Below are 25077 nucleotides of genomic sequence, written 5' to 3'. Positions count from 1 at the left end.
AAAATCATATTATTAGATACAATAATCTCATTTGATGCTTAATTTTGCTTATAAATGCATATATTGAATGGATTTCCATTAGTTATTGCTTTGCAAGCTGCTAGATCTTCATTAGAGCTAAAAATACTTTCAAAATTGAAATGAGCATCAATATTTAATCACTCTCATATGTAAATAACTTTTTAAATAATTAAACTTGGCTCCGATAGCAATTCATAAAGAATGAGATATTTAGTGTTTAGTATTCAATGCGATTGTATATCAAAACTATCAATGAAAAAATAATTCAATGAAGTGAGTTCATTTTCTATAAGTGAGAGACTTCAAACAACAAGTTTTAAATTTGGTAATGCCAAACGTATTCAAATATTTAATAATGCCAGATTGTTCTAAAAAATAATATTTCAAATGACGGATAAAAAGTATAAATCTTTTTTAAAGAAGAGTATTTAATCAGTAGTAGACTTAAAGAGGTCGCTGGATGAAGTGCCCATTTCAACACCATCCTTCTGTAACAATGATTTTGTGCCACCGCCTAACCAAACGGCGAAGACTGCGAAGATAATCATGCAGATAACATCGATAATCCAGCCAATGCCTTGGATTGTATATTGCTTGAAATCTGTTGTGAAGCATCTAAGGAATAATATGAAGAACATGATGATTTTGCCCCAGAATAAAACCATAAAACCGAAATACTTGAAGAAAGCTGGACGGAAAACTTCTGTAAGAATAACAAGAATTCCAAAAACAATATCGAAAAAGCCATTGACACCCATGAAAAAGTTACCGTGAGCATCCTTAAACCAGAAGCATCCTACAATGATGGCAAATATACCACCAACTATAGCGATGATCTGAGCAATGACTGTCAAATCACAAACACAAGCCATAGTAAAATTTTATGATCACTTCACACAAAATAATGATTCAATTTGATCATGCTCAAATACATCAGTATTATTCTTTTCTAGTTATTAAATATAAAATTATTCTGCTCTAAACTATAAAATAATCTGACATGAAAAAAAAGGTAGTGGGGCTTCCAGGCGCGTTGCGCCCTCTAGCCCCGAAGATGTTTAGTATAAATGAAGTTTTTATTCGGAAAATTGTTAGTCTTCTGGTGTGAATTCGGCAATTCTCGTGTCGAATGACCGTTGGATGTAACGAGGAAGATTTTGACGAACTTGGTATAAAGTTCTCAACATTATAAAGGATGTGGCGAGTGGGGCTTCCATTAGATAAAAATGAACTGACCAAAAAAGACAGATATTTAAATATTTGAGATAAACCGTTTTTGTCAACGGTAACTATTAAATAAAATAAAAAAATAGAGGGGTTACCGTTGGAAAAATGGTTTATCTCAAATATTGAATGAACTATAAACGTTTTTTGTTTTCTATATATACTTTTTTGTCCAACGGTAAAACTTTTTACACAACTGTTTTTGAGAGTCGTCGCCGTTGACTTTTTTGTAGAGCACTCAAAATAGTATAACTTTGTCCGGACAAGTAAGGGTCTATCATCGCTACAGGAAAAGTTACAGGCGTTCCAAGGAAGTATACTTGAGAAGCCTTTTTCCCCTTATAGAATGAGATAGGACGGTTATTTTACAAAACCGACAACACTTTGACCGAGTAGTTTTTTGTGCTGAACAAATAGTGTCATATAAACATCTGTCAAAAACCGCTTTTTAACTTCACTTAAAATGCCACGTAAGCTACGTAAGAATATACGTAAGAGGAAGGGAGCATTGAAACATCCAATAGTAAAACTGACACCACAACAACAGTTGCAACAACAAATTATGAATGACCCCACTATGTTGCAACAAATGTCAAGCAACCCTATGCTTTTAAACCGAGTTATTGGTGCACAGAGTGGAGGTTTAAGAGCGGCACTTTTAGCGAAAATGGCAGGCTATGGTGGATCTGCAGACAGAACAGCTTATAACCCTCAAAGTCAAATGAATTTGAGTTCACTCAAAAATTAAATAACAGATGTCAAAAAGTCAAACATAGACATACAGAAACAAATAAGTGAAAACGAAAAGAAACTAGAATATGACAGACAGACAAAGAAACTCAATGAGTTAAACGTAGAGAAAAAGAAGAAAGAAGAACAACTGAAAGAACTAAGTACAGAGGAATATGCGAAAAAAGTGTCAGAAAAAGCAGCAGAAGTAGCAAAAATGGAACAAGATGTTATAAATTTGAAAAACCATACTACTCAATATAAAGTACTGAAAGATGAAGAGATAAAACAAAAAGCCATGAAGACATATATGGATAGCGATGAGATAAAAAAGAAGTTGAAGCAAATGTAAAGGCAGAAAAACTTTTACAGTTGCAAAACCAAACCGTACAGTATGAAAACTTAGCACAAGAAAGTAAAAATAACGACGCAGCCATGCAAAAGGCAATGAAAAGCGCAGATATTATAAAAGCTAATAATGACTGGTTAGATGCCCAAGCCAGCGCTAAAGCAGCCCAACTTATAGGGTCAATAAGGACAAAAATACAAGCGGATGAAGACAGTTCAAATGAAGCTTTAATGAATGCTGACTTTAAGAATGCCTTCGAAGCTCTTCATAGTAAGGTGAAACTAGTGAACGACTTCTCATCTGGAAAGAAACTGAAGTCTGAAGGTTTCGACAAAGAGTTAAGAGAAGTAGCACAAAATATGACGAAAATAACAGATGCAGCAACGAGACAGGCAGTTCAAAGTGCCTATGATGCCGTTAGAGCAGCTGTCGTGGAAAGTCAAGAAAAAGAGTTACAACAGACCAAAACAGACCTAGTAAATGCTTTCTTAAGAATGAAAAGTCAGGTAGGACATTATGCTGCAGATGGAACATATGTGCCAGCTGGTGGAACTTATATACCACCAAACACTCCAAGAGAAGCACCTGCACCAGGACTACCTAAAACATTTACATCGTCACATGGACACAGACACAGACATGCACCAAAACCAACACAACAACCAACAGTTCAAAATCCAGCACAACAACAACAACCAAAACAAACAGTTCAAAATCCAGCATAACAACCAACAGTTCAAAATCCAGCACAACAACCAACAGTTCAAAATCCAGCACAACAACCACAAACAGAGCAAAGACATAAAAGAAGTAGAGAAAAAGGAAACCAAGAATTCTTAAAAATGCTTAAGGAAGATTATGGTTACCCAGATACTCTTGACTTTAGTGACAGATATAAAGAAGCTATTAGAAAGTTCAAGGAAGGAAATACTGACCCGAACCTATTTAGCTTTATGGTTCAGCATAAAATCGGATATAATCTCAAACCTGGAAAATACAAGCTCGCAAAGGGATATGATTTAATAGCATATCATCCAAATGACATGGATGAATTTACTCCGAGATATTTGATGTCAGAGCTAAATGATAATTCAACTCTCTTCATGAAACGCGTAAAAAATAGAGACGGAACGAAAGAAGAAAGGTTTATGAGTCCGGATGACTTAGATAGGGAACTTGTTAAAAACGGTCTCGGAATATATGAAATGCCAGCAGATGAGGTACAAGAAACTCAACAGGAAGAAGTTCAGATACAACCAGACATGGAAGAAATAGTTCAGCAACAACAGCTAGAAGAGCCTGAAGGAAACGAACAAGTTCTCCTTTGGAAACTAACTTCACAGAACTAGATGAAGATTTGGAACAGCCGAAAAATCTTGACCCTCAACAAGAGTATGAGGTGAATATGGAATCTTTCCAAGAGTCTAAGAAAAATTCGGCTGACATAGTAGAAGAATATCGAAAATGTTCACCGACATACAAAAGACTCCAACATCAGATGAAAATATTCAGCATAGAATGGAAGTACTGAAAAAAATGTACGCAAATACAATAATCCTTTTTACTTACGACCATATAACGTTCAATCTTTGGCTGAACTCGGTGAAAATAAAAGGTTAAATTTCAACAAAACATATAGAAATGAAACATTGTTTAAAGTTCATTCAGAACCTAACCAATATGGAAACAAACCTACTTTTGTTTCTGCAGACTATGGAACTACAATGAGATGGGGTCATAAAGCTAATCCGGATAGGTGGTTCATAAACTTACAACCTCAATTCCAAGAAGTTGTAGACGCAATGGAAGTGAATGGTGAACCAGATATAACTGGTATTTTCAGCGCGGCTTTAATGCCATTGAAAGATATGAAAGATGCAGATATTTTGGACCGGTATGAAATGAACATGGCTGAGGGAAATATAACACCTGATGTTCTAGAACATTTATCTCAAAGAACTACACAGAACCATAGAGATGGTATATTTGGTGAAGAGTTTAGAAAGAAAGTTAGGGAGAGAGAAGGAAGAGAACCTATTGTACATGACCTTGCAAACGAAAGTTTGCAAAATGTCATAAAACTTACAGCAATGAACTGAGAAGGATGAATATTTAAGAAAACTCAAATGGACAGTACCAAATGAAATGTTAGTATTGAAAAACATGTTCCATGACAAAATAAAACCAACTACAGAAATAAATGACGCAAGACTGAAACGTTGGGTAAAAGCTTTCCCATTCACAAAAGATATTATTGGTTACATGGAAAGAAAACCAGAATGGCTACAAAAACATATATTTGGAAACGAGCTTATTCCATATGGACAAGCTATATTTGAAGAGCTTGAACGGAAACTCAGGAAAGAGTCATGCAAACAATAATCGAAGACTCAAATACAAACTATGACAAAATCTTTCTAGGATATAGGTTACCTGAGATGGGCGACCAGAGCCCAAAGGCAAAAAGGACATGGGAAATTTACAACATACTAGGTGAACATGAGGCAAAGATGCTACAACTTGAAGCAGAGTGTTGTGCATGAAAAATAGCGTGACTTCACTTTTGACAAAAAGTGACACTATTTCTGATGGTTTTGTCATTTATTTGTCAGATTTATAAATGGATAATAATGCTGTAAATCAGATATTAATTAAAAATATTTAAGATTTATGTTCGAATTGAAAAGCAAAATGATATTTTTTTTAATTGAAAAACGTTAATATCTGATATTTTGAAGTTTTTAATATTTGTTAGTATCTTAAATTATTGAATGCATACGTTTTTTATGTTCTCAATTTTAAAAAATTGTGAAGAATTTAGTTTTTTGGAGATGGATGTTTAATATTTGTGAGTGAGAATGCAAGCAGGAGTTTGGTACTTTAAGGCTAGGTTGAGATAGATTTCCCATTATATTATCTGTGAATATATTGTTTGAAAATTCAAGATATAAAAATATATTATCAAAAAATTTTATATTTTTAAATACAATAGGGTGGAAATATAGTACAATGAGATAGCAATGATATATTTTATAATGGGAGGTAATCTGAAGATAAGTAGCAAATTTTATGCGATTTTGATTGGGAGTTGGAGGGTGTGAGTACTATAGCATGTAATAGTATCTCACACCCCCAATTCTTCCTATGGCGCCGAAAAATTTTTGGTGAAATGCGACGACATTTCACCAAAAATTTTCGGCGCCATATAGAGAACTATAGTCTGCGAGGTACTGATTCTATCTATGTACCTCGCAGACCATAGTTCTCAGCCAAAATGGCTAATAATTTGAGAGTCTATATGATAATGTAAAAGTTAAAACATTCAAGTATTTAAGTATTTCTTTAAAATATTAAGTTTTTTATTTTTCCAATAAAATTCTAATATCAAATATTTTTATTTAACGATTAATTTTATTTATATTTTTATATTTTTGTTTTAAGAAAAAATATTGTTAGGGTTGTTGTAAACAGAAATTCATCAAAAGTGACACCTCAGAAAAGCTAAAATATTGAATTTTTGGAACTTTTGATAGAGCACGTTTTTAAATATTAATTAAAGTAAATGTATATTTTGTAAAGATTCTTTTTAATAAAAAAAAAAATAAAATTTTGAAGAAGAACACAAAATCTTCTGAAAAATAATATCACATAAACTCATATTATTTTCTAATATATAACTATTTTATATAAAAATCAAATTCAATGATCTTAAAAGCGAAGGATAAACCTCAAAATTTACGAATATAATGAGTGGGAATATAATGCTTATCTATCATAAAACCATATGAAATATCAATTTTTGCTTTACGCCTAATTTTTGACGACAATTAGCAAAAAAATGTTAAATGTTAACACTCAGTCCATTTGAATATGAAAAATAAAATTGACTTTGATTAAATGTTTTTATTTATCATGCAATTCTTCTTGCGACCAAAGATTTGAATAAAATTTCAAAAAATAAGATAGCTTAAAAAATAATATACGGTAGTGTTTACTAATAGATGAATAGTATATAAATTCTATTAAAATGGATTTGATCCAAAAAAATATAAAACCAAAAATAATTGTTATAATTTAAATGAAGAAGTAATTTAAAACGATTTTATTTATGATGAAATTTTATATATTTTTTTGGATCAAATCCATTTTAATAGAATTTATATACTATTCATCTATTAGTAAACACTACCGAAAAAAAAAAAAAAAAAAAAAAAAAAAAAAAAAAAAAAAAAAAAAAAAAAGGGAGTGGGGCTTCCAGGCACTTCGTGCCCTCTAGCCCCGAAGATGTTTAGAATATGAGAGAGGTCCTATAAACCGGAGAAAGTGTCATATAAACATCTGTCATTTTACTCAGAATTTTCATGAAATTTACACCAAAAATATATTTTAGGGTAGAAGGGTATATCTAACCTCTTTTCTAACCTCTTTTCTACCCTCTTGAATTTTCATGAAATTTACACCAAAAATATATTTTAGGGTAGAAGGGTATATCTAACCTCTTTTCTAACCTCTTTTCTACCCTCTTGAATTTTCATGAAATTTACACCAAAAATATATTTTAGGGTAGAAGGGTATATCTAACCTCTTTTCTAACCTCTTTTCTACCCTCTTGAATTTTCATGAAATTTACACCAAAAATATATTTTAGGGTAGAAGGGTATATCTAACCTCTTTTCTAACCTCTTTTCTACCCTCTTGAATTTTCATGAAATTTACACCAAAAATATATTTTAGGGTAGAAGGGTATATCTAACCTCTTTTCTAACCTCTTTTCTACCCTCTTGAATTTTCATGAAATTTACACCAAAAATATACTACTAGGGTCATTTACGAAGAAATCTCAACAAAGTCTTTACGATGAAGTCTTGACAAAGTCTTTACGAAGAAGTCTTAACAAAGTCTTTACGAAGAAGTCTTAACAAAGTCTTTACGAAGAAATTCATGAAAATTCAAGAGGGTAGAAAAGAGGTTAGAAAAGAGGTTAGATATACCCTTCTACCCTAAAATATATTTTTGGGTCATTTACACTCATTTACGAAGAAATCTCAACAAAGTCTTTACGAAGAAGTCACAATAAAACGTCTGTCAAAAGCCGCTTTTCTGTCACTTTTCAGGTAAAAACATTTTTATTATATATATAAAATGAATTTTACAAAACCACCGTTACCCTTCTTTGGAAATAAGAGTAGATGTAAAGATATTCTATTGAGAGAACTTAAGAAACTACCGAATGGTCTAACATTTGTAGACTTGTTCGGTGGAAGTTTCTATATATCTCATTTGTGCCATACAATATTTCCTGACTCAAAGATTATATGCAATGACTTCGACAACTATATGAACCGTCTCAAACATATACCAGACACAAACAAAATATTGAAAGAGTTAAAAGAAAAGATACCTATAGGTAAGATGGAACGTATACCATTAGATAAGAAAAATACTGTCAGAGAGGTTTTGAAAAAGGCAGAGTATATTGACTGGGATAGTATATCTTCTAGACTATTATATAGTGGTTCTATAAGAGTTCATGACATTGAAACACTTATGTCAAACGTTTTATATCTTAACTATACAAAGGTTTTCAAAGAGAACATAGAAAAATATACTGAGGGTATAGAGTTTGTGAGATGTCATTGGACAGAGTTGTATGAAAAATACAAAGACAAGGAAAATGTTTTCTTTATAGTAGACCCGCCGTTCTATAACACATACGATTTTCAATACCAAGTAGACTGGACTTTGAGAGACTCTTTAGAAACTTTAGACGTTTTACATAACCATCCATGCTTTTACTTTACATCCGATAAAAGTGGTTTGGAAAGTGTTATGAGATGGTTAGAGGATATACATGACTATGATTTTAGATACGATAAGATAGAATATGAGAGAGGTCCTATAAACCGGAGAAAGTGTCACAACAAAGAAATTTTATTGGTAAGTAAATGTGGTTTGAAATAGGACTACTTGTTTTAGGTTTTTTCCATTGTGTCATTTACTTATTTGACGTGGCAGAAAGATATAGAGAATATGAAGATGAACCAATGCCTGCAAATGTTCAGTATATGTACTCGTAAGAGATATTTTTATCTAATATTAAATGGACGCACAGAACTTAGCGAATGCACAGCAACCTGGACAACCAAACCCAGAGAATATTCCAAATGAAGTTAGAATACAAACTGCAATGGCAAACTATGGTCAAGTGCCAACAGATGTACAAATGCAAACTGCCATGTCAAATGACGCTGCGTTAGGCTTACCACCATGGTATGCAAATATGAGATGGAAAGAGTTTTATACAAACCCTGAAGTGGGATATAAACAACTTTATGCAGATGACGCGAACACAGGAGTTGACCCAGAATATGTTTTCTACCAGAGGAGAAACAGAATGTATGAGCTCCAGTTAAAGAATGCTATGGAACTCAACAGGAAACGTAAGAGACTAGGCGGACATTAGATTTTTACATATAGTAAAATGGGTTTCTTTGGAAGAATAGGAAACTTCTTTCGAAATGTTGGAAGAGGTATATGGAATGGAATAAAAACCGTAGGAAGAGGAATTTGGAACGGAGTCAAAAATATTGGTAAAAGAGTAGGTCAGTTCGTTGGTATTATACCTAAAGACCCTGAACCAGAAGAACAAGCTCCTGTTATACAACAGCCTGAACCTGCACCACAGTCAAGTTGGCAACCAAATCCAACACCTCAACCGTATTAAAATTATATTTTTACCGTTCGATAGTAGTTGTATATGAAACTAAGTTCTAAGTAAAACGCGTGGTATAATGGAATTATTCTCTTTCTTCCATCTGTAGTAAACCATACTTGAAAGTCTGAAATACTTCCACTTGGTGGTTCATATAGCTTTGTAGGTTTTTCGTAAAAGTCATTTGCCAAGCATAAAAAAGAGTTTTGTGCGCCAGAAAATGAAGCATGAACTATAATAGCATCTTGGTCGAAAACATTTCATATGTTCATTAGGGTTTTCGACTTCATAAAAGTTCGGGTGTACTGGATATTCTGCAGGCTGATTTAACATCCTCAAAAATCTATACCATGCCAAGTTGTTATATTTTGTAGAAATATAAACGTCTTCTCCAAGGTCTTCTATTCTATTGATTTTAACAGTTGCATTTTTCCTGTCATATATAATATCGAGATGGTACTCTCCTTCGTCAATGTTGTACTGTTTTGCATATTCGAGATAGATATCGTTTATTTTTTCTTGAAAAGCTTGAAGAGTTGTTTCTAAATTTACAAGCAAATTCACTTGTAAAAGTTTTCCCTGTTCAAATTTCTCATACGTATGTTTTTCTTTGTTTATAGTATCGAACTTCAAAAGCGACCGTAAATGGGAAACCATGTATGGCTTCTGAAATGAACTTCATTCTACGAAAGCCAATAGCTTTTGTGACGGATGGGTCTCTTAACCATCTAAGTGGGTAGTCAAAACGATAGCCTTCATGCTTTACGGTCTCTGTCTCAAACTTTTGACCTACGTTAGTAAAAAGTTCATCTAATGGTTTAGTTGTAGCAACTCTTGAATTTTCTTTTTCTATTGAAAGCATATTTTATCTAGAATAAAAATGTCGAAAGAAACAGCGTCTATGAGAGAAATACAACACAACCGACAACTCATTTTGCAAGCTCTAAATAAGAACACAACAAACTTTTCAAACTATTCTAAGATATCTGAGTCATTGAAAGAAGGAAACTTAAAACTGACGATAAACCCAATGACAGACGAGTTTCTGTTTCAAGACAGTAAGAACCATACTGTTTGTATAAATCCAACAAAAAGAACTTTAAACGAGAAACCTATAGATGAACTTCTTTTGAAAGCAGATGTTGACAACAAAGCTGACAAAGAGTATGTCATTGAAAAAGTTCAAGAAGAACATGACAGAGCAGATGCAACATATGCAACAAAAGCAGATGTTAACAACAAAGCTGACAAAGAGTATGTCATTGAAAAAGTTCAAGAAGAACATGACAGAGCAGATGCAACATATGCAACGAAAGAACATACTCATCCTGAACTAGCAGACAAAACATATGTTGACAATAAAATGTCAAGTGAAGTGACAAGAGCTGAAAACGAATATTCTAAAAAGACTCATACACATACCATTGCAAATATTACAAACTTACAAGAAACCTTAAACAGGAAAAGTGACGTTGGACATACACACGATTTCTTCGCAACTGTTGGTATAGAAAATATTGCAGGAACGGTTGAAGAACCTGATGGAACTGGTGGGGATGTATTAAATTGGAAACCTCCTAACTTTCCACAAGGTTTAACATCGGATGAAGACATAACAACGATGAAATACACTAGATGTAGAAATGTTTTTGTCATGGAGGATGAAAACAAAGTTAAATTCACTGCTCAAGATTTATATGACAACAAAGCTGACAAAACATATGTTAACGATGAGTTAGATAAAAAAGCTGACAAAACAGAGCTTCAAACGTTAAAGACAGAAATACTTCAAACACTATATCCTATAGGTTCTATTTACACGTCAATGAACTCTACCAAACCAGAAGTAGTACTTGGTCTCGGAACTTGGACTCAAATAGTCGACAGGTTTTTGTATTGTGCAAACTCTTCAAAGGAAACAGGTGGAAGTAAAACGATTTCAGGTGCAAATTTACCTGCGCACAGTCACTACATAAATTTAAGTACATCTGAAGCAGGTTTGCATAGTCATAGATTTTGGGATTGGTCAGGAATGACAAAAGGTAAAGGATATGATGTTAAAGAGGACGTTAAGTTTGCTATAAATTGTTACTGGAGTAACACTGAGGTAGGAGGAAGCCATACACATCGCGTTTCAGGGTATACGCAAACAACGGGACAAAGTAAAGACTACATGCCACCTTACATGACAGTTTACGCATGGTATAGAAATGCTTAGTCGTCATTTTCAACTTCTTTAGCATATTCGTCAGGAGTTGTCTTATATTTGTTAGGAACTGTCTTTGAAAGTATACCACCTTGAACTTTGACAAGTTTGAAACGAGGTCTGACAATAGTAGTTTTATCTTCTGCTTGCAGTCTGTACATTTTGCCATGTTTGCCTAAAACTTCATAATATTCTCTTGTATACTTTCTTCTATTTTTACGAACACGAATGTGAGTACCTGTCGGGTTCCCATTGTTGTCATAGTCAATAGTATTTTCATATGGGTCGCGTTTAGGTATTTCTATTTTTACTTTGTCACCTTTCTTAAGTTTGAAGCCTGGCATTCTTTCTTGTTTGTCTCTTTTGACTAAATTGTTAAATATATAGTCTTTCTCTAAGTCAGGGTTTGTTTTTCATTTTCTTCGGGGAGTGGTTTCCCAAACCTTTTTGTTTACGGGTATTGTAAATATTTAAAACTTGTCTCATCTTTGCCATGGAGAAGTGTCTGTACTTGTCGTCATATGACATTTCATTTGCTTCACCACCTTGTGGTTGGTTTAAGTCTCTTAAGATTTTTATACAACTGTCAATGACACCAAGAGCAGAATGGTTTTGGTCGACAATGAAATATTGGTTTACATTTTTTGAACGCAGATAGTTTTTAATATCATCTGATTTGAAAGAACTTTCACAGTCAGATGTCAGTTTTGTTGGATGGTATTTGTCAACGAATATTGTCAAAGCAGTTTTCACATCTAAAATATTTTTGGACCATAATGGTATGGCTTCACAGTATCTTGTGTTTTGACCGACAAATATTAGCCAGTATGGTGGTCCATCTTCTCTATACCTCGGAATGTTTTCCAAGATATCCATAAACCAAGCATTTGGTGTTGAACTAAAGATTTTTATCATGAGTGCTTTCTTTGTTGCCTTAGAAACATAGGGGTCCTTGTTTGGATTCGTCATTTTTTAACCCATAAGAAATGGGTTTATTTGGCGCATTAGCAGGAGTTGCATCTAGATTTTTACCCGCAGTGGGAACAATAGCCAGAGGTGTATTTGGAGTTGGAAGGAAGATTTTGAGTACATTAGGTATACTTAAAGAGAAAGCACAACCTATTATACAAACTGTACAGAAAGGTTGGGATGTAGCACGAGATGCAGCAAATCTTATTCCAAATCCTGAAACAAGAGGAAAAGTTCAAGGATGGATGGACAATGTAGGAAGACAAGCAGGAAACTATTATAACAAAGCAAATGACTACTATAACCAAGCAGGACACTATATGGACCAAGGTGAAAGATTCTTTAACAGAGGATATAACCATGCACAACAATGGGTAAACAATAACCAACCTCAACCGCCTCAAACGTGGGGAATGTAAAATTTTTAACTAGGATGAAATGAACAATACAGCATTGAGACAAATGGGTTCAAGATGGATTTGTCGACTTCCAGCAGTTACACAACGTGTTTGTCAAGTTCTTCCTATACCTCAGGAAGTTTTAGACCGACTTAAAAAACAACAACAACCAGTTGAAAACAAACCAAACTAAAATTTTTTACTGAGATGAAATGACCGAAGAAGTTGAAACGGTAGATTTGACACCACAAACAAAAAGTTCAGAACCATTGTCAAAACCTGTCAAAGAACTTACAGATGAAGAGAAAAATTCAATAATAGAAAGTGCCAGGTCTGGAAATACAAACCCTAACTATAAAGTCACTTTTCATAGAAATGGAACGGCTAGTATCTCAAAAAAGAAACAGACTCTCACAAATAAAATATTGAAGTCTGAAGGAGCTTTCGAGACAACAGATGGAAAAGTTTACTTCACTGACCAACAGTTCATTATAGAACATCTCATTGACTTAGAGTCGAAATATTCTAAACTTTACAACAAACACAAAAAGTTGAAAGGAAAACAAAAACAAATGGCATATGATATTTATGAAGATGTTGACGACACAACTGTTCCTGCAGGTGAGGTAAAGTCAGAGGAACCGAAAAGTGACGAAAAACCAATAGAAGAAGGGAAGCCAAAAACTGAAGATAAACCAAAACCAAAGGTTAGTTTCAATACTAAACCAAGTCAACCTTCATTAGCTGGTATGGGTTGGCGTCAAAGACTTATGGCAGCCGGTGGTTATGTAAAGTAAAGAAAAAAACATTTTTTTATTTTTATAAAAATGCCCCCATATAGAATGGATAGAAAATCTGCTAGAATAAAAGCAGAGTTGCAAAGATATGGTTGGAAAGTTTCGAAGAATTTTAAATATAGGAAGGGAAGACCCATAAAAGTCTATGACAAATTGTCTGGTCTTCGCTACGAAATGGAATTGGAAACAGCACGCGCAAATTATCCAAACAGACTAGAGAGGTTAGAAGAAGAACGTCTTATGGACATGCCTTTCGATGTTTCTGAACCGCAAGTTGAAGGACACGACGGCTTTGCCAGATTCTATTGGAAACATGACGAACAATTGTATCCTTTGAGAAGGAAAAAAGGAAAAGGTGAAGACAAACATGCTCCCATGGAAAGAACAAGATATGCATATGAAAAGTACCGTGAAGTTAGAAGTCAAATTACATCTGGTCGAACCTTTACAGTAAACTTTGACGAAGGAAAGAACAAAGAAGGCTTCATGGGAGTACTTGCTGCCATACAAGACGGAAATAAGAAAGGATACAATCTCAGACTAACCGTAACAGATTTGGACGGTCACATTTACTATGCACATGGCAATGTCACAACAGCCGCACAACTTCTTGACGCTTTCAAGACTACAAAGAGAGAACAAATGTTTGACTCCGACTCAGACATTTTGAATGCAATTGAAGGAATTGCAAGTGTAAAATTTGAATGGTACCAACCTAACCCTCAAGCAGTCAGACAACATGCTGGATACTTCCCGTTCATAAATAAGTCTGACATTGACTTGACAAGGTATGGAATTTACAATTCAATTGAAACAATTGTCAATGAACCTTGTATTCTTACATGTCTCAGGAACTCTGGTCTTGTTACAGATGAGAAGATGAAGTATCTTGAGTCATGTGTGAAGACAAGGTACATTCTTAGAGGTCAATTGGCAAAAGTTGCACCGTTGGCAAATGTCAATATCCGAGTCAACATACCTACAGCTAAAGGTTCTTCACATGACGACTATGTTGTTGACAAAGACTTACCATGGTTGAAGATTGTAATTGTCCACAACCACTTCATGTTGAACGAAAGTCTTACAAACCCATTGTTCGGAAAAGGCAAGTGCAACATTGTCAGAGCTGTTAACATTCTTTTCGAGAAAGGTTTGTTGGAACCAATTCCAGATGACAAGCTGACAGAAACTTTTGTACCAAAAGACGAAACAAACTTTTCATTGTTAGCAAGACCAAAAGTTGTTCCAGACAAAGTTCTAGTACAAAAGAAGTACACAATTCCAAAAGGAGTTGGATTGTTCGGATACCAACCTGAAACCAGAAGAACTTCCAATGAGGTTGCAAGAACTTCAAGATGCTATAAACAAACTTCCATTGAGACATCCAATTGACGTCAAATTGTATTGGAGAGCATCTGAGTTAGGTCAGAAGGTTTTATATGAAACAGGTTGCTTCGACGATGTTTATGAGATAACAGGAGAAGTTTCTCAGAAGATAAGAGACTCACTTGAATTTCCACAAACTGGACCAATTGGTTGCGACAAGTTCGACTCAGATGAAAAGATATACTATGTCGACCTTAACGCTGCATACATGAGGTTTGTCCAATATATCCCGACTGGAATTCCAAACGAAGATGGTGAGTTCCCGGAAGGAACTATACAGTTGGAAAAGTCATACAACAACTGTATGATATTAGGAAAGCTTCAAACCCCAAACTTGCAATGACACTCAAATTGCTTATGAATTCGACATGGGGATATTCCATTAAGAAACCTCAAGAGATGAAGAGTAAACACTATGAGAAGGTCGACAACTTTGTTGAAAGGTTCTCCCCTTTTGTTTTGAAGTACGAATTCACTCAAGGTCAAAGTGGCTTAGTAACCACATTAAAACCTATTGTCGAACATTGGTCTTACCCTCAGTTCGCAAAGGCAGTCCTTGACAACTACAACAAATTCTTCTCCGAAGTTAAATCCAAAGTGAAGGTTTACTATGAGAACATCGATGCGCTCATGACGAACGAAGAAGGCTATAACAAACTCATTGAAATGGGAATGGTCGGTGAAAAGATGGGTCAATTCAAATTGGACAAAATTTTCACCGAAGTTCATGTCCTCTCCAAGCGTAAGTACTGGGGTGTTAAAGAAGATGGTGAAATAGTTAAACATTGCATGAAATAAAACATTTTTTTAAAAAAATATTTTTTTATTTTATTTGAAATGTACGCTGAGTCTGTCGGAAAAGACCGTTGGGAAACTTGTTTGTTAGATGAGAAATATGAAATTCACTGTTCTGAGCCTTTTGAAGTCAGAAACAAAAAGACAAAAAGAGTTTTAAGCGGATGGGAGGGAAATAAAGGATATGCTATTATGAAGATGGGTGGGAAACGCTATCTTAAACATATTGTCATTGCAACTCATTTTATACCGAACCCTAACAATTTACCTTTTGTAGACCATATAAACCGTATAAGAAACGACAATAGACTTGAAAACTTACGTTGGGTCACTTGTTCTGAAAACAATAAAACAAAGGTAAGTTTAGAGATATTGTATTCGAATTTGTCGACGAACTAGAAGATGAAGCAATTGAAATTACAGACTATGGCGAGCATACGTTTGAGTTTTACTACTATAGCGAAGAACAGGACTCTTTCTACTTTTATACCGGCGTAAACTATAGAAAATTACAAGTATGTTTTACTAAGGAAGACTATGCTTTTGTAAACGCTAGAGATACAGATGGAAAAAACGTTAGACTATATCTTAACAAATTCAAGAAGCTATATGGCATACCATTTTAAAACGTTTTTTAAAACAGTATATTTTTACATATATTAAATGTTTCAGGTTGAAAAACAAAGAACAAAAGTAGCAGATACAAAACCGTTAGACTATATCTTTACAAATGCTGGTAGGAATCTTTCAGATGAAGAAATTTCATCCGGAGCTTACAGGTTTGATTATCCAATTCGTTGGCTTCAAAGTCCTTCAGATGCAAAGGCAATAGGATTTAGAAGAGTTTTGTTTTCAAAAAGAACGAACGCTTTTATGTTCGCAGTATATTTTCATGGGCAGTATGAAGGTTCTGATGGTCTAATAGACAAATTTGACGAAATGAGAATCTTTACAGTTCGTTCAGACGAAAGTCTTGAAAAAACTCTAAATGACTTTCAAACTCAAATAAACAAATACTACTGGGAATTTCAAGAAAAATACGACTCTTTACTAAACGGAACGTACTATCTGAAGCTAGAATATGACAAGATGAACTCCACAGTTTCATTTCAAAGGATTGAAAATAACCCTCCAAGAAGTACACAGTTTTTATTTTGGGAGGTAGACAAACGTTCTTGGGCACAATTTCTTCGGTTACTAAACCAGAACGAACCATTACCACCTGACGGTCCGTTTAAATTTATACGTCCACCAGCAAATTTGACAGTTTATAGAAACGTGTTCGACCCTCAAAATGTTATGTGTCATGCAAGTTTCAGTTCAAGCAACAACAGTTTTCTTTGTATTGGTAAGGACTTTTATGACCTTACCTCTAAATTCTACGAACCACCTAGTAACAGTTTCTCTGACTTTCAAGTCTGGTTCACAACAAACGGTGTGCAGCATATTATACCATTGTACTATGACTTTTATCTCGAATTGTCTTTCATATATAACTACGGAAAAGTGCTGAAAAAGTATTGAAAAATAATGTTTATGTTAGCATGTTAGATCTAACACGTTTTCTAACACGTTTTCTCACCCGTTGAATTTTCATGAATTTCCCGAAATAAAATAAAAAGTTGGTTTTTTTAAAAAAATATTTTTTATTTTTATTGTAAGAACAGTATGACAGTCGAAGCAAAAACGTTCACGAACAAATCTAATGGCGAAACATTCACAAAAGGCACTTACAACGGTATTGAAGTCTTACGTAGAGACAAGGATGGTTATATAAATGCAACAAAGATGTGTCAGCAGTTTAGGAAAGACTTTAGAAGGTTGTTGGAAAATAAGTCCTGGGAAGAGTATTTTAAGGCATTTTGTGAAGAATATACCAACCCGCGGAAAACAGCGGGTTGCTTTTTATACAAAATTCATGCAGGAATTCCGGATGAAATCAAACAGGTTAGAGGAATGTATGTAGACCCAAGACTCGTAAACTATATAGCAATGTGGGCTTCTCCAAAATATTGTATAGCAGTTGGAAAAATTCTGGACTCCATAGACAAGAAAGTTCATGAGAAATTAGATGAAGAAGAACTTGAAGATACAGTAGAGAATGCAAAACCTTTGTTCGAACAAGAAGTTAGAAAAATGCATGAAAAACAAATAGAACATGAACGTGAGATATGTTCTGGTTATAGAGATTCTCCATACGAACTAGACCAATGGGAACAAGAAGATTTAAAGAGAGAATTTAGAGAATATGAACTCGCTAAAATTTCATTAGAAGCTGCAGAAAAGAAGTTAAAAGTTTGGGGTCGTTTTGTACAAAAATATTGTGAGTAAATGAACCATTTTGTTGCTGAATTCAGACAAAAATATATTTTAGGGTAGATGGTTAGATCTAACCTCATTTCTAACCTCTTTTCTAACCTCTTTTCTACCATCGTAGAAAACACACAAAACTCTTGAATTTTGTTGCTGAATTCAATAAAAATATATTTTAGGGTAGATGGTTAGATCTAACCTCATTTCTAACCTCATTTCTACCCTCATTTCTACCATCGTAGAAAACACACAAAACTCTTGAATTTTGACACTTTCACAAAAAACATAAAAAACATAAAAAATAAAGTTGGTTTTTTTAAAAAAATATTTTTTTATTTTTATTGTAAGAACATGTTAGCAACAACTTCACCAAACTCTTTAGTCATGAATCCAACATCTATGTTAGTAGAGATGAAAAGCTTCATTCCTTCTTCATATACTTTTGAAACAGAAATCCAGAAGATAAAGCAAGAACTTTTAACAAGTAATTTAGACTGTAGTGCGAAAGATGAAGAAAATGAACAGTATCTTTATGAAATGCAGGATATTATTGACCATCTACCTAAACTTCCTGAAATCCAACAACAAAAACTCACTATTCCAGAATTCGATGAAATAGAAGTCAAAGCAACTGACTCAGTAGAAATAAAGAAGTTCATACGAAAGGTAAACTATGAGTTTCTTGGATTTCATTGCAACCACAAAGTCATGGACAAAGATTGCGATATGGTATATAAGAACATCTCTGACATATACAAATCTGGGGAGTTTAAGACCTACGACAACTTTGTTTCGTTAGTTGCAAAATGTGTATGGCAGATAAGAGATAAAGATAGAAGAGGTAAGATATGGAATGAACAGATAAAACCCGCAACTTTTGAGTTAAAGAGAGCAATTGACGCCTTAGTCATACTAGCAGGTAAGATTTCAATGTACAATGCTAAAATGAACCCACAATGTTCAAAATGTAAAGCAGCAATGAGGAAATATAACTACTCCGTCAAAGAGATAGAACGTATGCGAAACGACTATGCTGACTTAAAGAAAGAAGTAGAGAAACCAGCAGAAGATAAAATGGACATGTTGACATTTCTGAACAAAAACTATCCAACAGCTGACGATTTCCTTCTATCTGATGTCAAGAAGAAATATAAAGAAACATTCGGCATAGTTAAAACATTCGATGTACTGACAGAAGAAATAGAAGCTACGAAATTGTTTAGAATTTCACGAATTCACAATGTTTACCATGTAAAACGCTTATAAAATAACTGGGGTAGAAATGAGGTTAGAAAACAGGTTAGATCTAACCTTCTACCCTAAAATATATTTTTATTGAATTCTGAGTAAAATTTCATGAGTTTTGTATGTTTTAGACCATGTTAGAAAACATGTTAGAAAACATGTTAGATCTAACATTCTAACATAAAATATATTTTTATTGAATTCCGTATGAAATTTCATGAGTTTTGTGTGTTTTAGACCATGTTAGAAAACATGTTAGAAGACATGTTAGATCTAACATTCTAACATAAAATATATTTTTGGGTCATTTACGCTCATTTCGAAGAAATCTCAACAAAACATATACGAAGAAGTCTTGACAAAACATTTACGAAGAAGTCTTGACAAAACATTTACGATGAAAATCATGAATTTCCTTAAGATAGAAAAAATAAAGTTAGTTTTATTTTATTTATTTTTTTATTTTGTATGTAAAGACAGATATGTCAACAACAGAGAACACAACAACAGTTATAGTCCATGAAGCCATAGATGAAGAATATGAGTACATACAGTTTAACAAACAACTCCGTCTCATTCGTTCGGTCAAAGATGACATGTACCAAATGCAAAGTATTTTGAATGCTCTTCGTTCTACAAAGCAAGCACGTCATTGGTTTGAAAACCAACAGACAAAAGAACTTTTAGAAGAATTTCCTCATATGTTTGCGACCGGTAAAAAACCGCGGGTCGAGATTCCGTACGAAAATCGTCAAAATTTGCCAAACGGTTTGAGAGGATATTATGTACATAGACTTCTTGTAAATGCTGTTGCAATGTGGGCTTCGCCTCGTTACGCTTGTTATATTTTCATGATGTTAGATGAAATTCACAGACAAGAACGTGAAGAGCTAGAGAACAAGCTTGAAGCAAAAGACAAAAACATACAGAAAAGAATACCACGTTCGGTACCAAAAGGAAAGGAAAAGAACTATAAGTATATGATTTATACTGAAGAGATGGAAAATGAAGAAGACAGAGATATGGTTATGTTGCATTTAGTCAGAAGAAACAACAAAAGCTTTTACGACCTTGCTAAGATTTACAAATCTGACAGAAATTGGTTCTATCGCGAAAACTTACCGATTTCAATGACCCCAAATGAAGATGTGAAACAAATAGTTCAAGATACTTTACCTCAAACACACTATGATATGAAAGGTTGTACAATACTTACCTTCAAAGAAGATTTACCGCTACTGAAAGAAAAAATAACAGAGTATTTTGACAACTTCAAACAAGCAGAGTAGATGAACCATTTATTTTTCAAGCTTGACTTCAGATGGCTCAGGTAGCTCTATAAGGTAAATTGTCTTGTCCGAGTCCTTCCTTCTGGCATTCCGAGTCCTTCCTTCTGGCATTCCGAGTCCTTCCTTCCGACAGAAAAAGTTTTTCCTTCCGACAGAAAAAATTTTTCCCGACGACAAGAAAAAATTTTCCAGTTGTCCGTCCGTAAACCATTCAAATTTTCGAAAATTGAGAACTTTTTGGTCGAACGACAGAAAAAATTTTTCCTTCAGACAGGAAAAAAATTTCCCGACAACTGGAAAAAAATTTCCCGACAACTGGAAGAACTCTTCCTTCCGACAGGACACAAACGAATGTCCGACGTACCACCAACCGAGTCCATTCCAAAGCCAGAAGAACCGAAAGCTGCAGAACCACAACAGACTAAGACCAAACTCTTTATTTTTCAAGCTTGACTTTTTACAATTTGAACTTTGTTTGCGTAGATATGAATTCTGAAAGAAGTATGAGGGTCTTGTATGACTTTGTACTTCTCCCATAGTTCATGTCTGTCAAACTTACCTGCCATGGACTCTTTCATAAGTTCCATGAAATCGTCTTCGGACAATCCGGGGAAGAGTACAATGTCAGTAAGTATTCTTTTAACATCCTTACTTAAACTCTTTGCTGTCTGTACACATATTACGACTGAGATGTTAAAGTGTCTGAGCTTCTTAAGAATTCGACACATATCTTGTTCTCTGTTCTTTAACAAAGGATGAGAAGCAAAGTCATCTAAAATAAGAAGACATCTATGAGGGTAAGTCTTCCAATCGTACGATTGCAATTTCTTCGAAATGTATTCTATCTCTTTCTGTTTGTTTCTGAAGTGTTTCTTCTCTAATATTCTCTGCATTTCCTCATTTGGGTCTTTAAACTTCGAATTTATATACTCATTTATAGCATTGTACTTCAAAACTCTTCTTTGGTACTTCTTTATCCAATCTAACAACTCAGAGTCTTTTATACATACTAACTTAGACTTTTTTATAATATCTTTGAACGAATTTACGGTTTGGTCAAATTGACCAGAAGTACTATAAATGACAACTAACTCATAGAATGGGTTCTTCTCATCTAGTTCTTTGTTGTTGGCAGCCATTTTAAGATAAGTGAAAGTCTTACCCGACCCAGGTGGTGCGATTAGACCTGTTATACCATTCTGAGCAAATAGGAACTTGTCATGTATGGGTTTTATCTGAGCATTTTCTAACTTCCTCTTGTTCTTGTTTAAAACATTCTCAAATTTCTTGTCAATGTCAGCAAACTTTTTTTCTAACATATTTTTAGAAAAATTAAAAATTTTATCTTTTAGAAAATGTCTAGCGATTTCGCTATCTATATTCGAGACAAACTTTTTGACAGCAAAACATCTGTCGACCATAAAATCTTACATAGTGTAAACAAGAAAGGTGAATTTGTTCTAAAGTTCTGTTTCTGGGAATATGACAAGAACCATAAAACATTAGGCAGAGAAGTCTTTAAGTTTGTCAATGACAGACTTGTTGACAGAGATGACGCCTCTTGGAAAGATGAAGTCCAACAAAAGTTCTTAGAATGCAAAGAAGACACATGCGCTGTTCTTGAAGATGAAATAAAAAACAGAATAGATGAGCTATTACAGGACAAAGAACTTTTACAGAAATATGGTTCTGAGAAGTTTGACATAACTCCACCAGAGAAGAAGAAGAAGAGAGAAAAGAAAGAAAAGAAAGAAAAGAAAGAAAAGAAAGAAAAGAAAGTAGAAGAAGAGAAGAAAGAACCTGAACCAATTCCAGAGAAAAAGAAATTTGACATGTAAAAATAAAATTTTATTTTTAGAACATTTCTGGGTCAATGTCAATGTTCTCTTCCTCTTTCGGAGCAAACACTGGCTTAGACTCTAAAATCTTTTTACCCAATTTACCTTGAACTTCAACTATCTTAGACTCATAATATTCATAGTCGTCTGCTTTCTTTGGTTCATAAGGTATAACAAGTTTGTATGCTTTACCTTCTTCGAGTTTTGAGAACTTTCTGTCAAAATTTTCTTTGACTGCTAACAAACCTTCTATGTCTAAGTCTTCAAAAGTTGCACCACTTTTTCTAACAACAGCAAACTTAACCGGTTCGATGTTCCAAACTTTGCTGAATGAAGACTTTTCAAAATGGTAGAAGTAAACATTCAAATAAGCGAATGGGTCTAGTTCTTCTTTGACTTCTGTCATGTACTTATTTACTGAAATATATTTCGTCATCTTTTCTATCGGATAAAAAAAATATTTTTTTTAAATTTACTCAGAAAAATTTTTCTTTGTATATACGCCGTTCTGAACGTCTAAAAGATTTTTGACATTTGCCAAGAATGTTCGTTTAGACGCTGTCATATAACCATATTCTTGACAATATTGTTTATATTCATCGTACAATGACCTTTCATCTAATGACACAAAGTCAGTTTCATCTATGAACAGTTCATATACACTCTTGTTTGCTTCTAACAATGTTTGTCTTTCTTCGGTATGTGGAATTTGTCTTGGATTGAACTTTGAAATATCTAATGTCATGAAATATGAGAACAAGTGGTTGTAAAAGTCAGATGTCAAAGTTTCTGCTAAGTCGTCAAAATATTCTGTATCTTGCATATGAGAATCTGACGTTCTGACAACTACATATCTTCTGTCAGAACTTTCTAACTTCATCGGAACGGCGTTGTTTGAAACCATGATGAAATTTGCAACATTTTCACAAACTCTTTGGTCTTTATACTTTCTTTCAACAACTCCAACTTTGTCTGTTATAAGACTCTTCAAAGCATCTGAGTTCAAAACTTTTGTTGTATCTATACTTTGAAGTTCGTTACATACTATAAGTTTCATATTCTCTATTGAAGAGTTAAATTTACCGCAGATGTTTTCTAAGTTTGTCATATTCGGATTCGAATAGCCCTCTAACAGTTTGCACAAAATATCTGTAAAGAAAGTATTCTTACCAGTTCCTTGTTTTCCAATTATAATGAGAGCAGTTTCATTTTTAGCACTTGGATGTTGTAAGATGTTTGCAAACCAACATAAGATATACTCATAGACTCTTTCGTTTCCATTGCATATAATTTCTTTGACATGGTCTAACCAAGCTTCTATAATATTTTCTTTCCATTCTACTTGTTCATATTTATATCCAGTGAAGATAGAATAGAAGTTTGGAGAAGGTGTATAGAACTTTAACCACGAACTGAAAAATCTTCTAACTTTGACAATAAGATATCCCAAGCATCTAACATCTTCATGCCAACTTGTACGACTTTTATTTTCTTAAGTTTCTGTCTACATTCTTGTTCTGAAACTATTGTCGCTCTTGGTTTGTTAAAGACAACATCCCATTCTTTCATGACATAACATTCTGGGGCAGAGTCGACATAAATGACTAAACGTTTCAAATTCTCGACTGCTTTGTTATAGTCTCTAAATGGACACATATTTCTGAACGCTTGGAAGTCATAAAAATCTGAAACATCTATTCTGTACATTTTTATAAAAAAAAAAAAATATTTTTTTTATTCTTGAGCTATTTGTTGCATTTGTTGTTCTTGAGCTATTTTTGTTGTTGAAGTTGTTCTTGTAGTACAATACTTTCACCAGTTGCATCTTCCAATTCGAAACTTTCTGCCGTCATTGACAAATACATCGGACATAAAAGTTTTACAGGAACAAAGTTTGCGTCGACTAAGGTTAAGTTTATGTTTGCTAAAGTGTTTGAGTTTACTAAAGCTGAAAACTCTGCATTCGAATGAACAATAGGCAAACCAGCAGAGAAAGTGTTTGTTTATACGCATGAGTATCTTTTGGTCATAGTAGTTTCTGTCGACATTCGAATAGCACTTTGAACCTAAGTTTGAAACAATATATAAAATAGGTGTACTTAAAGTCAATGGAACAGACAAAACCTTGTATGACACCTTTTCCTGTTATAGGAAACTGTTGGTAGTAAAAACCAGATATAAGTTTTGTATTATAGCTCATATCGTTTATACTAAACTCGGTCGGACATCCAAACATAATGAAACCTGCTCTAGTTGCAGCACATGTTACATCCGTCCTTAAAGTATTAAATAAGTCAACAAAACCTGTTGGTGGTATATCTGAGTAAGTATCTTCAAAGAAGTATTTTTTACCATTCACAACAACAAAGTCTTCTGGTGTCAAAAGAGCAAACAGGCTTTAGTCGTCATCGTGTTTAAGGTCAGTTTACAATATCGTCCTTGAGGACTTTGTAAGTTTGTTTGTTATAGAATTATATGACTCAGGGTTTTTAGTCGTAATAGTATAAACCACTATGTCTTCTGCCATTTACTTAGCAACTAAATTTTAATGAAATGTTGTGGTCGTCAAATATTTTTATGACGTCTGGGAAACTATATTTTAAGTTCAACGTTTCACCTCCTTTCATAACGTATATCTTGTCAATGACATTATATGAAAACCCACAGCAAGCAATGTCGGGTTCTATTCTTTTGATGTTTATATCGTCTGCCTCTGTCAAAAGTTTCAATAGTTCTTTCAAAACTTCACGAGGTGCGATGACATATGAGTTCACTTTTACAGGGTTGTGTTCGACCAAGTTTAACA

At 33.9% G+C, this 25077-nt stretch overlaps 18 protein-coding genes and 3 pseudogenes across 21 annotated transcripts, besides 2 other annotated features; 16 read left to right on the top strand and 5 right to left on the bottom strand.

Moving 5' to 3' along the window:
* Nucleotides 1-354: 354 nt before the first annotated feature.
* On the bottom strand, nucleotides 355-982 carry TVAGG3_0501410 (uncharacterized protein; the record flags this gene model as incomplete). The annotated part of the gene is made up of 1 exon (XM_001298111.2): nucleotides 450-893. The coding sequence occupies one exon, from the start codon at nucleotides 891-893 to the stop codon at nucleotides 450-452; it is 444 nt and encodes a 147-aa protein (XP_001298112.1).
* A 726-nt stretch (nucleotides 983-1708) lies between these two features.
* On the top strand, nucleotides 1709-1993 carry TVAGG3_0501400 (protein of unknown function, DUF4106 family; the record flags this gene model as incomplete). Its single annotated transcript, XM_051236627.1, has 1 exon — nucleotides 1709-1993. The coding sequence occupies one exon, from the start codon at nucleotides 1709-1711 to the stop codon at nucleotides 1991-1993; it is 285 nt and encodes a 94-aa protein (XP_051094451.1).
* A 416-nt stretch (nucleotides 1994-2409) lies between these two features.
* Nucleotides 2410-2869, top strand: TVAGG3_0501390 (protein of unknown function, DUF4106 family; the record flags this gene model as incomplete). The annotated part of the gene is made up of 1 exon (XM_051236626.1): nucleotides 2410-2869. A coding segment is annotated over one exon (460 nt), but the record flags the coding sequence as incomplete, so codon positions are not given.
* Nucleotides 2870-3165: 296 nt separating this feature from the next.
* On the top strand, nucleotides 3166-3630 carry TVAGG3_0501380 (protein of unknown function, DUF4106 family; the record flags this gene model as incomplete). Its single annotated transcript, XM_051236625.1, has 1 exon — nucleotides 3166-3630. A coding segment is annotated over one exon (465 nt), but the record flags the coding sequence as incomplete, so codon positions are not given.
* A 495-nt stretch (nucleotides 3631-4125) lies between these two features.
* On the top strand, nucleotides 4126-4422 carry TVAGG3_0501370 (protein of unknown function, DUF4106 family; the record flags this gene model as incomplete). The annotated part of the gene is made up of 1 exon (XM_051236624.1): nucleotides 4126-4422. One exon carries the CDS (start codon nucleotides 4126-4128, stop codon nucleotides 4420-4422), a length of 297 nt encoding a protein of 98 aa, XP_051094448.1.
* Nucleotides 4423-5782: 1360 nt separating this feature from the next.
* Nucleotides 5783-5820: a mobile genetic element.
* Nucleotides 5821-8423: 2603 nt separating this feature from the next.
* Nucleotides 8424-8786, top strand: TVAGG3_0501350 (uncharacterized protein; the record flags this gene model as incomplete). The annotated part of the gene is made up of 1 exon (XM_051236623.1): nucleotides 8424-8786. The coding sequence occupies one exon, from the start codon at nucleotides 8424-8426 to the stop codon at nucleotides 8784-8786; it is 363 nt and encodes a 120-aa protein (XP_051094447.1).
* An 18-nt stretch (nucleotides 8787-8804) lies between these two features.
* Nucleotides 8805-9047, top strand: TVAGG3_0501340 (serine threonine-protein phosphatase family; the record flags this gene model as incomplete). Its single annotated transcript, XM_051236622.1, has 1 exon — nucleotides 8805-9047. One exon carries the CDS (start codon nucleotides 8805-8807, stop codon nucleotides 9045-9047), a length of 243 nt encoding a protein of 80 aa, XP_051094446.1.
* Nucleotides 9048-9177: 130 nt separating this feature from the next.
* On the bottom strand, nucleotides 9178-9897 carry TVAGG3_0501330 (annotated as a pseudogene). The gene has a single exon. A coding segment is annotated over exon 1 (720 nt).
* A 473-nt stretch (nucleotides 9898-10370) lies between these two features.
* Nucleotides 10371-25077: part of a mobile genetic element that runs on past the window's edge.
* On the top strand, nucleotides 12228-12629 carry TVAGG3_0501320 (uncharacterized protein; the record flags this gene model as incomplete). The annotated part of the gene is made up of 1 exon (XM_051236621.1): nucleotides 12228-12629. One exon carries the CDS (start codon nucleotides 12228-12230, stop codon nucleotides 12627-12629), a length of 402 nt encoding a protein of 133 aa, XP_051094445.1.
* TVAGG3_0501310 (uncharacterized protein) lies at nucleotides 12649-12801 on the top strand (the record flags this gene model as incomplete). Its single annotated transcript, XM_051236620.1, has 1 exon — nucleotides 12649-12801. The coding sequence occupies one exon, from the start codon at nucleotides 12649-12651 to the stop codon at nucleotides 12799-12801; it is 153 nt and encodes a 50-aa protein (XP_051094444.1).
* Nucleotides 12821-13405, top strand: TVAGG3_0501300 (phage tail repeat-like family; the record flags this gene model as incomplete). The annotated part of the gene is made up of 1 exon (XM_051236619.1): nucleotides 12821-13405. One exon carries the CDS (start codon nucleotides 12821-12823, stop codon nucleotides 13403-13405), a length of 585 nt encoding a protein of 194 aa, XP_051094443.1.
* Nucleotides 13451-13949, top strand: TVAGG3_0501290 (uncharacterized protein; the record flags this gene model as incomplete). The annotated part of the gene is made up of 1 exon (XM_051236618.1): nucleotides 13451-13949. A coding segment is annotated over one exon (499 nt), but the record flags the coding sequence as incomplete, so codon positions are not given.
* Nucleotides 14739-15589, top strand: TVAGG3_0501280 (annotated as a pseudogene). Its single transcript has one exon. A coding segment is annotated over exon 1 (851 nt).
* On the top strand, nucleotides 16460-17110 carry TVAGG3_0501270 (uncharacterized protein; the record flags this gene model as incomplete). The annotated part of the gene is made up of 1 exon (XM_051236617.1): nucleotides 16460-17110. The coding sequence occupies one exon, from the start codon at nucleotides 16460-16462 to the stop codon at nucleotides 17108-17110; it is 651 nt and encodes a 216-aa protein (XP_051094441.1).
* On the top strand, nucleotides 17255-17917 carry TVAGG3_0501260 (uncharacterized protein; the record flags this gene model as incomplete). The annotated part of the gene is made up of 1 exon (XM_051236616.1): nucleotides 17255-17917. The coding sequence occupies one exon, from the start codon at nucleotides 17255-17257 to the stop codon at nucleotides 17915-17917; it is 663 nt and encodes a 220-aa protein (XP_051094440.1).
* On the top strand, nucleotides 18437-19165 carry TVAGG3_0501250 (organellar and viral DNA polymerase type B; the record flags this gene model as incomplete). Its single annotated transcript, XM_051236615.1, has 1 exon — nucleotides 18437-19165. One exon carries the CDS (start codon nucleotides 18437-18439, stop codon nucleotides 19163-19165), a length of 729 nt encoding a protein of 242 aa, XP_051094439.1.
* On the top strand, nucleotides 19846-20433 carry TVAGG3_0501240 (KilA, N-terminal/APSES-type HTH, DNA-binding family; the record flags this gene model as incomplete). The annotated part of the gene is made up of 1 exon (XM_051236614.1): nucleotides 19846-20433. One exon carries the CDS (start codon nucleotides 19846-19848, stop codon nucleotides 20431-20433), a length of 588 nt encoding a protein of 195 aa, XP_051094438.1.
* Nucleotides 20877-21326, bottom strand: TVAGG3_0501230 (protein of unknown function, DUF4106 family; the record flags this gene model as incomplete). The annotated part of the gene is made up of 1 exon (XM_051236613.1): nucleotides 20877-21326. One exon carries the CDS (start codon nucleotides 21324-21326, stop codon nucleotides 20877-20879), a length of 450 nt encoding a protein of 149 aa, XP_051094437.1.
* Nucleotides 21789-22271, top strand: TVAGG3_0501220 (uncharacterized protein; the record flags this gene model as incomplete). The annotated part of the gene is made up of 1 exon (XM_051236612.1): nucleotides 21789-22271. One exon carries the CDS (start codon nucleotides 21789-21791, stop codon nucleotides 22269-22271), a length of 483 nt encoding a protein of 160 aa, XP_051094436.1.
* On the bottom strand, nucleotides 22288-22707 carry TVAGG3_0501210 (protein of unknown function, DUF4108 family; the record flags this gene model as incomplete). Its single annotated transcript, XM_051236611.1, has 1 exon — nucleotides 22288-22707. The coding sequence occupies one exon, from the start codon at nucleotides 22705-22707 to the stop codon at nucleotides 22288-22290; it is 420 nt and encodes a 139-aa protein (XP_051094435.1).
* On the bottom strand, nucleotides 22744-23978 carry TVAGG3_0501200 (annotated as a pseudogene). Its single transcript has one exon. A coding segment is annotated over exon 1 (1235 nt).

This window comes from Trichomonas vaginalis, chromosome II, assembly GCF_026262505.1.
Source record: "Trichomonas vaginalis G3 chromosome II, whole genome shotgun sequence".
NCBI lineage: Eukaryota > Parabasalia > Trichomonadida > Trichomonadidae > Trichomonas > Trichomonas vaginalis.
This window is presented reverse-complemented; position numbering and strand designations above follow the sequence as displayed.